The 13,086-nt window shown below is 42.1% G+C and overlaps 1 protein-coding gene and 1 pseudogene across 3 annotated transcripts in view; one reads left to right on the top strand and one right to left on the bottom strand.

Moving 5' to 3' along the window:
- Positions 1–13,086, bottom strand: part of TRPA1 (transient receptor potential cation channel subfamily A member 1) — a 172,893-nt gene that overhangs the window by 140,808 nt on the left and 18,999 nt on the right. For 2 of the 3 annotated variants that reach the window (XM_040354408.1, XM_040354406.1), the window contains exon 1: positions 2,950–3,314. In XM_040354408.1, coding sequence (XP_040210342.1) covers positions 2,950–3,078 — 129 coding nt within the window. In that variant the 5' untranslated portion in view covers positions 3,079–3,314. Of the gene's footprint in view, positions 1–2,949; positions 3,315–13,086 lie in introns of those variants that run through there. The other variant, XM_040354407.1, reaches the window with a different exon arrangement.
- On the top strand, positions 12,411–12,541 carry LOC120942216 (annotated as a pseudogene).

Genomic DNA, 13,086 nt, shown 5'->3' on the forward strand with positions numbered 1-13,086 from the left:
AATTGATTTGGTACACTTTTAGCATATCCAATGCTCTACACTTTGTTTTATAATAAGCCTATCTTATCTATCACATGGAAATATGCAGCAAAACACAGAGGGAACCCCCAATATCAAGGAATTTCTCAGAGGTCTCAGTTTTATTTAGAGATCTCATGCAAAAAAGACTTCTCTTTTCCTAAAGTTAGGCTTGTCAGCCTGCACAGTAACAGCAAGAACAAAACACGTTTGTTGTGATTCATACTGGAACGCATTCAAAAGTCTCTGAAAACTGGAAGCAGCAAGACGATGCCAAATGCAGACGTGATATCAAATAAGCACTTCTGTAGTGTGATACCAGAGGTCAGAATGTGTGTCCAAATGCACTAACTGTAATAACACCCCTTTACCTTTTTGATTGCTTAGTGATTTCAACACAAACTTGAATAGAAATGTTAATCATTATAATAAATTGTCAGTGTCAGGTGTATGGCCAGTTTAAAGCCCAACTGAACCCTCAAGATGTATTAATGTAATACATTGAAGCTGTAAATACAGTAATAAAGCTGTACTTCTTTTAATGTTTTTTACACAACTACGTGTTGCTGCATGGGTTAAAATACCCTGTACTGCAGTACTCTATGGGCTGGCTTTCCTGCCCCCAAACAGTGCACCAATCAGCAGCACTACTCAGGGACCAAAAGTGCTGTAGATTGGGGCACTGTTTGAGAAGGAAGGGGGGGGGGGTGGCAGACCAGAAAGGAGATGGGCCACTGCTTAGTATTAGAGAGTAGCAGTCTGACATTCCAGAATACTGCAGTGCAGGTGGTTTTAACCCTTGCTGCAGTGCAAAGTTGTGAAAAACAGTGTAAAAAAAAGGACAGATTTGTATTGCATATTCAGCCTAGCTGAATTACAGTAATAGGTCTTAAAGTGATACTAAAGTCCCTGTGCATTCAAAAGTCTCCCTGTGCAGTGATTTTACACAGAGCAGCCCAGATCCTCCTCTGCGACGCTCCTGGCCCCTCTCCCCTGCTGAGTGCCCCCACAGCAAGCAGCTTTCTATGGGGGCACCCGAGCCCAGCCGCTGCTCTGTGTGTCCATTCAGACACGGAGCCGCGGTTCAGCCCTGCCCCCTCTCTCTCCTCATTGGCTTACTGACTTTGATTGACAGCAGTTGGAGCCAATGGCACCGCGCTGCTATCTCAGCCAATTAGGAGGGAGAGTCCCAGGTAGCTCAGACACTCCTGCAACATTGCTGGATCAAGATGGCTTCAAGTAAATATTAGGGGGGCTGCTGCACACAGAAGGCTTTTTTTCTTAATGCATAGAATGCAAAACATTCTGACTTTACAATCAATTTAAGGGTTCGGATGGCCTTTGATGCTAGTGTAAATTATGGTATTTAAAGCTATAGTAAATTTGCTTGTCAAATTTATAAAAAGGTAGTAAAACTGTCATCATCCAGTTAAGTTTCACAAAGAGTTTTTAAATGCAGGCTATATGATCATCACCGATTGCAGGCACTGTGAAGCAATTCATCCCCATCATTTTCCCCAGTCCTTATTCCAGCATCTCATCCTGCTACCTCTTCCAAAGAGCCTTCCAGCTTTCTAATCTCCAGTGTAAACATAGAGCAGGTACTCAGAGAAAGGGGGAGCAGGGAGAGATGAGCTGTGGAGGGAGCTACATGGACAACTTTATTTAAGTATGCATTTCTCCACACTGCCTGCAGCTATATAGGTCAATGAGAGCTGGTTTTAAAGATCATTTATCATTTTTTAATAATGTAAGTACTTGAATGTCCCTATTCTGCCAGCGTTTTTTTATTGTTACCACACTCATTTAAACTTTCAAAAATATTTAATCAATTATAGAGTTTTTATTAGCAAAAATGATTACAAAAGAGTAGCATTATAGGCAAATATCGTTTTGCATTTTAGTAAGGGAGGGTTATAACTCTTGTCAGTTTTTTGTCATCTGCACCCATTTTGGAAATTTCCCTTCACTTCCTGTCCCAAAGCCAAAACTGCAAATGAAAGGAAATTCCTCCATAGTGACACAATCCTTGGCTGTCACCAGGGTCATCAGAACTGGATCCCCATTGGAAGATTTATTCTCCATTCCTGTTCTGGTGACAACACAAAATTTGGAATTGTTTTTCACTTTCACTCTTGAAGAGAACAAAAAGAAGAAATAGAGTGGGTGACCCCCCAAATGGAGGTACAGATAGTACTATCCAAAACTAAAAATGTAGTTTATTTAGCTATACTTTAAGGCTTTCTAGCACCTACTCTTTATCGCAATACTTTAAAACAATCCTAACTGTTGAACTCTGAGGAAAGTTTTATTGGTAAGATGCTAGTTGATTGTATAGCGGTGAAAATTAGTTGTATGCATACCTCCCAACTTTTTGAGATGAGAACGAGGGACATCTATTAGCAAAAGTATGTAGGAATATGACACACACCCTTAAAGAAGAATTATAAAAAAAAAAACATTAGTTAAACCCACAAGTGCTTTTTTTCTACCACTGCTATTTCTTTATATTGGCTTTGGAAATTTACAAATGCAGCAATTTAGAATTTGGATGAGAGGTTTAGCACTGGGAAACACTTTTTGAAATATAAAAAGTGCATTTTACATTCAACACTAAAGTTCAGACCAAAATGAGGGACAACTGAGCAGGACAGAGGGACAGAGGGACTTTGTTCCAAATCAAGGACAGTCCCTCGAAATCGGGTGCAGTTAGGGGTATGTGGTATGGGCAGCTCAATACTTCTGCTCTTTCAAGCTACAATCTATGTTTCAGCTTTTATATTCATGCATTTTGCAGCTACACAGTCATCCCAAAATCATTTACACACGTGTGCAAATATTGCCAGATTACTCTGTTAATCCACTACTACAACGCTGCCATTCCTTGATCCACCCCAGAGCAGTATAAACACATACACGTGTCCTACATACCTTAAATATGTGCTGAGGATCTGCTTGTATTGAGGTGCAGCTATCAGTGCGTAGGATGACCCCCTCATACGGGGTGTCATTGTCCTTCTCTACAGCAGTAGAAAACATTCGCCTGATTGATTTCTTCATGTTGTACAGTTAAGTCCAGACTGGACAAAGCTCTTTTCTTCTTCCTGTAAGGTGACAGAAAGACTCAGAAGTGTGACACGCGTCCAAAACTCTCCCTGGGACTAACACCAATTAATTTATACATTCCTTCGTATTCCAGGACTTGACCTCCAACTCCTGGGACCTGAGGAGGCAGCCAGCAGGAAATCACAGAATGCTGCAATCTCAGCCATGTGCTTTCTGTTTGTAATAACAGCTAATGTACATAACGTATGATAATGTAATGGGCGGTGACGTTGGAGAAACACCCACTGCACTTTTCTCCCCTTTGATGGCAAGAAGTAGAGAATGAAGAAGAACTGAGAAGGAGCCAGTCAGCAAAGCTGCTTGTGAAGCAAGTACAGACAAGCTGTGTGCTGCTGTGAGGCACTCAATGCTGTTCTTACAGTGTCGCCATGCTGAGATAAGTGAAGTGTGAAGCAGAGCAGCAATGATCTTTTTTAAATGTGTCCTGCCATTGCTGAATAACTATCAGTAGTAAACTATTAATTTTGCTGCTTTCGATTTATAGTGGACCAGAACTCAAGATATAGAGAATATGCAAAGGCCTTATGTATACCGGTCTATGCATTTATGCTTCAAATATGCAGGATTTTCTACCAGAACTTCACTGCAAAAATGCCTCTAATTTTATGTACACATTTAGGCGTAAATGCATGGGACAGTAAAAAGGACTAAAGATAAAACCTGAAATGAAGAGACAAACACAACCTTCATTTCATTGACTATAATGGTCACTGCCTCCAAAGTAAATTATAATAATCTATAAAACCTCAGCAATAGATTTTAACTTTAAAGTTACATAACGATTATAACTCATTCTATTTACTAATCGTATTACATATAGTCCATCCAGAACTGAACTGGATGACAAACACCGCTAACAAACACCACAACAAACATATTGAAAGATAGAAGGGTGGGTGGGAGCAGCCTTGGCGTTCCGTCCTCCAGCAGACTCTCCTCGGGAGGCTGCTAGAGCAGGAAAACTGCCACTCTTATACCCTCTGTGCACACTAGCCTACCCAAATTACCCAATAAGGGTGATGTTGCTATGCACTCCAACCTTCTGCCCTCTCCCAGGGCAACCTGTAGGAACAGAAGGGAGAGAAGTCAGAACAGGAGCCCTTTGCACTGTCCCATAGAGCCCTGCTTGAGCGCTAGGGGCTCAACCATTCTACTAGCCAGAATATTCGTGTATAAATGTACATACATGTGGATTTATGTGTTATGTGTTATGTGTTTAAGTGTAAATTATGCTCATAAACTCTTCCCTCAACACAGCTTTGGTGCATTTTTTTGCCTCTAAATGCTGCTCCTAAAATACTAATCTACACACCTTGTGTGCATGGCCACATAGACTAACCAAAAACTGTGTTTAGAGGCATAAAACAAAATGCCAGACCTGCCTAAGAGCCCAAATTGTTTCTGCCTGTGTGCATGAAGCCTAATTGTGCCTAACAAGTGTCCTAAAATATATACAGTACATCTTAAATTCCTCCTAAAATATGGGACTGAACTTCCGGATATGTAAGCATGCCTAGAAACTTCTCTGACGATGAAACAGAAATAGTATTTGCGCTAAAATTGTCCTGTCCAAAGTGATAACACACTGATCACAGAATCTTTTAATGAGAATGCTAAAGAATGCTTTAACAAAGGGGCTCTCTGAATAACAGGGGGTGAATCTGAGGAAGGAGGCCACGCCCTCCGAAACATGTTATCCTGACAACTACATTGTCCCCTATGAGTTGGCTCCATTAGAGCTCTCCCTGGGACAAGTGATGTAGGCGTCCCACAGCCCTCTCCTGACCAGCCGTCTCTTCAGTCAGTGAGTGGCTCAGGCCTCGTACACACGACCGAGTTTCTCGGCAAAAACCAGCAAGAAACTTGCTGGGAGATATTTTTTTGCCAAGGAAACCGGTCGTGTGTACATTTTCGTCGAGGAAACTGTCGAGAAACTCGACGAGCCAAAAAGAAAGCATGTTCTCTATTTCCTTGACGGGAATGGAGAAACTTGCCTTGTCGAGTTCCTCGACAGCCTAACAAGGAACTCGACGAGGAAAACGATGTGTTTCGCCCGTCGAGTTCCTCGGTCGTGTGTACGAGGCTTCACTCTTGACGGCAGCTGCTTGACGAGCCTGTGTCTGTGTCAGTCAGTGGAATAGTCAATGTAGGTGTCAGTTAGGTCAGTGTAGGTGTCAGTTAGGTCAGCGTAGGTGTCAGTTAGATCAGCGTAGGTGTCAGGTCAGTGTAGGTGTCAGTCAGTGGAATAGTCAATGTAGGTGTCAGGTCAGTTAGTGTAGGTGTCAGTTAGGTCAGTGTAGGTGTCAGTTAGGTCAGTGTAAGTGTCAAGTCAGTCAGTGTAGGTGTCAGTTAGGTCAGTGTAGGTTTCAGGTCAGTCAGTGTAGGTGTCAGGTCGGTCAGTGTGGGTGTCAGGTCGGTCAGTGTAGGTGTCAGGTCAGTCAGTGTAGGTGTCAGGTCAGTCAGTGTAGGTGTCAGTTAGGTCAGTGTAGGTGTCAGGTCAGTCAGTGTAGGTGTCAAGTCAGTCAGTGTAGGTGTCAGTTAGGTCAGTGTAGGTGTCAGTTATGTCAGTGTAGGTGTCAGGTCAGTCAGTGTAGGTGTCAGTTAGGTCAGTGTAGGTGTCAGGTCAGTCAGTGTAGGTGTCAAGTCAGTCAGTGTAGGTGTCAGTTAGGTCAGTGTAGGTGTCAGTTATGTCAGTGTAGGTGTCAGTTAGGTCAGTGTAGGTGTCAGTTAGGTCAGTGTAGGTGTCAGTTAAGTCAGTGTAGGTGTCAGTCAGTGTAATAGTCAGTCAGGTGGGTCAGTGTAATGTGAGTTGTGCAGGAATTAGGATTTAGGTGGATCAGTGCATGTGTCAGGTAGGTGTGTCAGGGGGTCAGATAGGTCACATGTGTTGCAGGGGCAGAGTAAAGTGGAGTCGGGTCGCAGCAAAATTAGATATCGCCTAGGGTGTCAAAGATTCTTGCACCAGCCCTGGCGGACAGTGTGGTGTGTGGTGCAGTGTGAAGTGTAGTGGTCAGTGTAGGAATCGGGTAGGTCAGTGCAGTGGACAGGTAGGTAAGTGTAATGGTCAGTTTAGGAATCATGTAGGTCCGTGTAGAGGTTAGTGTAGTGATCAGTATAGGAATCAGGCTGGTCAGTACTATTGTAGGAACTCGGAGAGTCCCAGGTTAGGGGGCGCAAACTTCTTGCCTTGCCCCGAGCGCTGACAACCCACGCTACGCCACTGTAAAGGCAATACAGGTGACTAGTACTTTGGGTTTAACCCCTTTGTGCCTAAGGGTAAAACACATCTAAATGACTAAGCACAATTTGCTAGTAAATCCGTACATCAACTACTTTGTGCTTCCGGGTGGATTATACCTTGGTTTTTTTTCAGGACAAATTGAGCTTTAATTTGGTGGCAAATGGTAATGGATATCGTCTGATTTATTTATTTATTTTAAACAAAGAAAAAAAGCCCCAAAATAGTAAAACATTTTTTTTTTTTTTTTGCTGTATATTTCTTGTTACTTCACCAAAGAACAACCCAAAATAAATTCTCCTGCTCCTGATGATGGCAGTGATACCCCATATGTGTATGCTATTTTTTGTTTTTATCTGTACTACAAGCAATAGTGCGCATTTTGCTTTTTCTTCTATTTTTTTTATGTCCTACTTAAAACACACTGACACTAAGGCTCCTTTCACACGGGGCGGATCAGTAATGATCCGCCTCCGTATGTCCGTAAGCTCAGCGGGGATCGCTCTGTATATCCCTGCTGAGCCGGCGGATGACAGGGCGGTCTCCGCACACTGTGCAGGGACCGCCCTGTCTTTTCTCCGCTCTCCCCAATGGGGGATCGGATGAACACGGACCGTATGTCCGTGTTCATCCGATCAGCTCTGCAGACAAAGAAAAAATAGGATTTTCTGCCGTCTGCAAAATCGGATGTTTGCGGAGGCGAACTTTCACGGGTGTCAGCGGATGTTCATCCGCTGACACCCGCAATCACATAGGGAACAATGTATGTCCCTTTTTCATCTGCAAATGGATGGATGAAAAAGCGGACATACGGTCCGCACGTGTGAAAGGGGCCTAACTGACACGGATGCTAATTTAAAGAAAAAAATTCTGCCCAAAGTTTACTGATGCTGGCCTTTGACCTTGACACTTGACCTTTACTTGATCCAAACACTAATGGCGCGTACACACGCCCATTTTTCATGATAAGAAAAATGCAATTTTTTTAATTGGTCGTGAAAAACGGTCGTGTGCAAGCTCCAGAGCATTTTTCTCAACGAGAGAAATGCCCGTTAAAAATGTAGAACCTGCTCTATTTTTTCTCGTTGTTTTTCACGTCGTCGTTTTTCACGTCGTGAAAAACGGTCGTGTGTACTCTTTAACGAGGGGGAAAAAAACATGCATTCTCAGAAGCAAGTTATAAAACAGGGAAATTAGCATAAGTAGCCCAAAGGGTGGCGCCATTCGAATGGAACTTCCCTTTTATAGTTCCGTCGTACGTGTTGTACGTCACCGCGCTTTGCTCGAGCATTGTTTTTCACGATCATGTGTATGCAAGGCAGGCTTGAGAGGAATCACGTTGAGAAAAACGTTGTTTTTTTCAATGACATGAATAACAGTTGTGTGTACGCAGCATGACTCTGGCACTGACCTAGATCAAACCTTGGTCTAGTCATTTTTTATTTCATTTTTAATTATTTATTTATTTAAAATTGTTTTACAAACACATTTTTTTTCTTTCTGCAAGAAAAGAGAAATATACATTGTATCTTTCCTCTCAATTCACAGAAAGAAAAAAAAAAATACAGGGGTGGGTTTCACAGTGACTAATCACTGTGGTAGCCAATTAGAGGCTACCACAGCAATCTGGGTGATCTGAGTCCCGATCATTAATATGGGGCCTGGAAGTCTCGGTGAGACCCCAGTGTCTGTGCTGGGAGCGTGCCGTGTGGACCAATTTTGGACCAATGGTAAAGTACCAGCTGTCCAACAAAAATTCTGCAGTAGAGGCTGTCCTCTCACTGCAGTGTCATAGAAGGGGGCACATGTCTAAAAGAAAAATGCTCCCTTCCAGCCCAATCCTCTTAACTATAAGAGGATAAAACATGAGCTTATGGGTATAAAATGTACCCATAATTCCATGTTTTTCTCACACAGTTAAGAGAGAGAATGAGAATTTGCTGCTGCTTAAAAGGTACAAGCTAAATCAAATCTTATTATGCTATATGTTATAAGATAATAATTCATTATTTATCTATTTACTGTGAAATTACTGGTTGGAAGTTATAACTTCAAACTTCAGTAATTTGTTCATTAAGCCACCTGCTTGAGTACAGATTTTGAAAATATAGCAAATTACCCTAAAAATAATATATAATAATTATCTGTATATTACTTACTTATGGTAATTCAAGGAGTTGTAAAGGAAATAGTTTTTTTTGCTGAAATGACTGTTTACAGGGTATAGAGACATAATAGTTAACTGATTACTTTTAAAAATGATTAAAAATAGATAAAAATCAATCATATAATGTACCTGCAGTTTCTAGTTTCGTTTTTGCATGTTGTTTCCTGCTTCTGTGATGTACAGAGCCACAGAGCCAATACAGGGCAGTGATGGTTTGGAAAACGAAACTGATTGGTGCTGTGGGGTTTTAGACACACAGTAATCACACCTCCTTGATTAGTGACCACAGAGAGAAAGCTCCCAGTACTGTGGTTATCAAGAAACAGACAACTAGGAAGTGTGGAGATCAGAGAAGAATTACAGCAACTTGAGAGCAAAAACTAACAATGAGGACATGAAAACAGCACTGCATTAAGGTAAAGGAAGCTATTAAGATAAAAAAAAAATCCTTTACAAACCCTTTAACCTCCTTGCCACCCAGGCCGATTCTGACACTTCTCTCTTACATGTAAAAATCAAAATTTTTGCTAGAAAATTACTCATAACCCCCAAACATTATATATATTTTTTTTAGCAGACACCCTAGGGAATAAAATGGCGGTCGTTGCAACTTTATTACACAATATTTGCACAGCAATTTTTCAAATGCGTTTTTTGGAAAGAAATTGTTTCATGAATAAAAACTAGAAAAAAAGTTAGCCCGATTTTTCTGTATAATGTGAAAGACGATGTTATGCTGAGTAAATAGATACCTAACATGTCATGCTTTAAAATTGCACACACTTGTTGAATGGCACCAAACTTCAGTACTTAAGAAGCTCCATGGACAACGCTTTACATTTTTTTACAGGTTACATGTTTAGAGTTATAGAGGTCTAGTGCTAAAATTATTTTTCTCACTGTAACGTTTGTGGCGTATGTAACCTGTGTGTATCTGGCTCTGATACTAGCCAGTGCCTCACCAGCCACTGACCTCACCGCATGTCCCTGGTGTGTCTCAATTAAGAACAATAAGTGCCATTTCTGTCTCTCGCTTCATTCCTCTGCTATCAGGATGAATCACTTCTGACAAGTTTTCCTGACACCAAGAGAAAAATGGTGACAGGGAGGGACCTCCAGCTGATTGACAGCCTCAACTCTGTTCCTCTGAGCTGTGTGGAGGGGGTGTGTCCGTTCATTCCAATGAGCTTTCAGAACTCTCCTCACTGAGCTCTGCAGAGAGTAACCAGCTCTCTGCCCCCTTTTTTTCTGAACTCTCAGACATGCTTTAAACTTCTGGACTTTGAGTGGGTGTAGAGACAACTTATGTACAACTTATGTAGGACTATTTGCTTCATCTCTGTGTATCATCCGAGGACAGTCACTTCACTGAGTATATGGAAAACTTGACAACAACTTTAAAACCACTTCATGCAAAACAACGTACTCGTACGTCGGTACTTTGACGCTAAATACCAGGGTAATGGCAATATTTTCGGGAATGTCATGCACTTCTCTTTAAGATAAAAGTAGTCTCTGCGGCCGATTCAACGCAAGATCACTTTTATCAGCAGCGGGAGAGGCACCGTCTCCGTTGCTTACCGGACACGCTGGTAGTGGCGGAGACGATCCTTTCCCGTGGATGCCTGGCAGCCAAGTGAGGGGAAGATGGCCCCCGCTTGGCTCCATAGCATGGAAGGTTGGAAGCGACATCAAACGTCACTACCTCCCATAGCTCTTAAAGGAGGATTTCTTTTTTTTTTAAGTGACTTTTTTTTATTGCATTTTAGTGTAAATATGAGATCTGAGGTCTTTTTAACCCCAGATCTCATATTTAAGAGGTCCTGTCATTCTTTTTCCTATTTTTGCATTCCTAGTAATAGAAATAAAAGTGACCAATTTTTTTTTTAAAGACAGTGTTAAAATAAAACATTTAAAGTAAAATAAATACGATTTTTTTTAAAGCGCCCGTCCCGAGGAGCTCCCTCGCAGAAGCGAACGCATACGTGAGTAGCGCCGCATATGAAAACGGTGTTAAAACCACACATGTGAGGTATCACTGCGATAATTAGAGCTAGAGCAATAATTTTAGCTATAGACCTTCTCTGTAGCTCAAAACAGTTAACCTGTAGACATTTTTAAACATCGCCTATGGAGATTTTTAAGGGTAAAAGTTTGTCGCCATTCCATGAGCGGGCACAATTTTCAAGCGTGGCATGTTGGATATCAATTTACTTGGCGTAACCTTATCTTTCACAATATAAAAAAAAATTGGGCTAACTTTACTGTTGTCTTATTTTTTAACTCAAAAAAGTGTATTTTTTTCAAAAAAAGTGTGCTTGTAAGACCGCTGCGCAAATACGGTGTGACAGAAAGTATTGCAACGACTGCCATTTTATTCTCAAGGGTGTTAGAAAAAAATATATATAATGTTTGGAGGTTCCAAGTAATTTTCTAGCAAAAAAAAAATTATTTTAACTTGTAAACAACAAGTGTCAAAAGAGGCTTTGTCCTTAAAGCGGAGGTTCACCCTAAAAAACATCTATATACCATTACATCCAGCATACTTCCGACATCTACAGTATGCTGTTTTTTTTTTTTTTGCCGTACATACCGTTTTATTGTTATTTTCCCCCCGGCTTCCGGGTTTCTGGCTCCCGCGGGAGTGGGCGTTCCTATTCAGAGGTTAGATGATTGACGTCTGGTGAAAAACTTCCCCTAGCACATAAGGCGCGTCACCAGTTTTCCGTAACTAGCCGACCTGCAAGTCGTCTCTATATGGCGCCTGCGCAGTCAGCTCTACATGGCGGGCGCAGGCACCGTATAGCGCCTTATAGAGACGACTCGCAGGTCGGCTAGTTACGGAAAACTTGTGACGCGCCTTATGCGCCAGAGGAAGTTTTTCACCAGACGTCAATCATCTAACCTCTGAATAGGAACGCCCACTCCCGCGGGAGCCAGAACCCAGAAGCCAGGTTGAAAATAACAATAAAACGGTATGTACGGCAAAAGAAAAAAAAAAACAGCTTACTGTAGATGTATGCTGGATGTAATGGTATATAATTGTTTTAGGGTGAACCTCCGCTTTAAGTGGTTAAAGTCTATAGTATTGGTCATTTTTTCTCCAGTTACTGCTGTAACTTCAACAGGATGGGCAATTGTCTGAATGATCGGATAGAGAGTAACTGTAGAACTGGGTACACACACATAGTTGTTCATAATTCATTCGGCAGTCTACTTTATTTTTTATATTATTTTTTATATTTATGTTTTTATTGTTCAACCACTGTTTAATTGGACAGGGAATCTCTCATAACGGATTGCTGGAACTACTGTTAAAGTGGACCTATTAGCAAGTCTTTTTTTTATTTTTTTATCATTATTATTTATTTAATAGAAATAATTTAATAATTTACATTTGAACATACAGATAATATCAATATTCACTGTAGCAGAAAAACAAAAACAAATCTAGTAAAAGAACATTAATAAATACATGGTCAGGAAAAATAAGAGAATAATGTGGTACATAGTAGTGAAATTCCCTGGACCAAAATGAATGCATAGATTAGATGTGGTCATAATAAAAGCAAGGGGAGGTAACAATAAAAAATAAAATTAATTAATAAAAATAAGAATAGATATATCTAGTTTAACCGCTTGCCACCAGCCGCATGCAGATATATGTCTGCAGCATGGCACGGGCAGGCAAAAGGATGTACCTATACGTCCCCTTTAAGAAGCCGTTGTTGTGGGTGCTCGCGATCTCCATGAGGGCGCCTGTGGGTCCCACAGACTCGATCGCCGCGGGCATACACGTGATCCTTTCACGAAGAGATAGAACAGGGAGATGTTAGTGTAAACACAACATCTCCCCGTTCTGCCGCTTCTCGGCCTTTTGGCTAAGATCAAGTGTAGTATCTGTTCTTATCAGTTGCCAATAGGTGGTGCTAAGCTGACTGTCCCCGGTACCCTGTGGCAGGGGGAAAGGGATGGCAGTCGGCGGACGCTAAGCCTGTTGGTGTGGAGGTGGAAGCCTTCTGATTTGGACAGAGAGGCATGAGGTCGAAGCCAAGAGGCCGGGTCCCTGGCCGTTGGCCTGGATTTGGTGGTAACTGCCCCAGTCAGTTGTTCTGGAGGGAACCCTTGCTTCTCCTTTAACCGGGATGGAGCGGGTAGTACTTCCAGAATGTGATTAGGTGGGAGAGTTAGGGGTTGTGGGTGGAGTCTGCGTCAGTAGGCTCTCCCCAACCTCTTCTCCCACCTTCCTGGCTGGGAAGGGTGCTGCCGGTCCGGACCGGGGGCTAGGGACCGTTGAAAAGCCCGTGGAGATTGTGCCCCTGGAGTGGCAGTCCAGGGGTGCCATACATTGCACGAGTGTTTGAGGGGCACTCATCGTGTGGCACCTTCAGGTCACTGATCTCCACAACACACTTTTCACACCTGCCGCTTGGGCCGGGCCTTTTGGCTAGGACCAGTGGAATTTTTGTTTCCTGGCCGGAGGGCCGGCCAATGTGTTTCACATTGGTCACTTTCCTCACCTTCCCATCTTCCTTTT

This window comes from Rana temporaria, chromosome 5 (assembly GCF_905171775.1).
Source record: "Rana temporaria chromosome 5, aRanTem1.1, whole genome shotgun sequence".
Classification (NCBI taxonomy): Eukaryota; Metazoa; Chordata; class Amphibia; order Anura; family Ranidae; genus Rana; species Rana temporaria.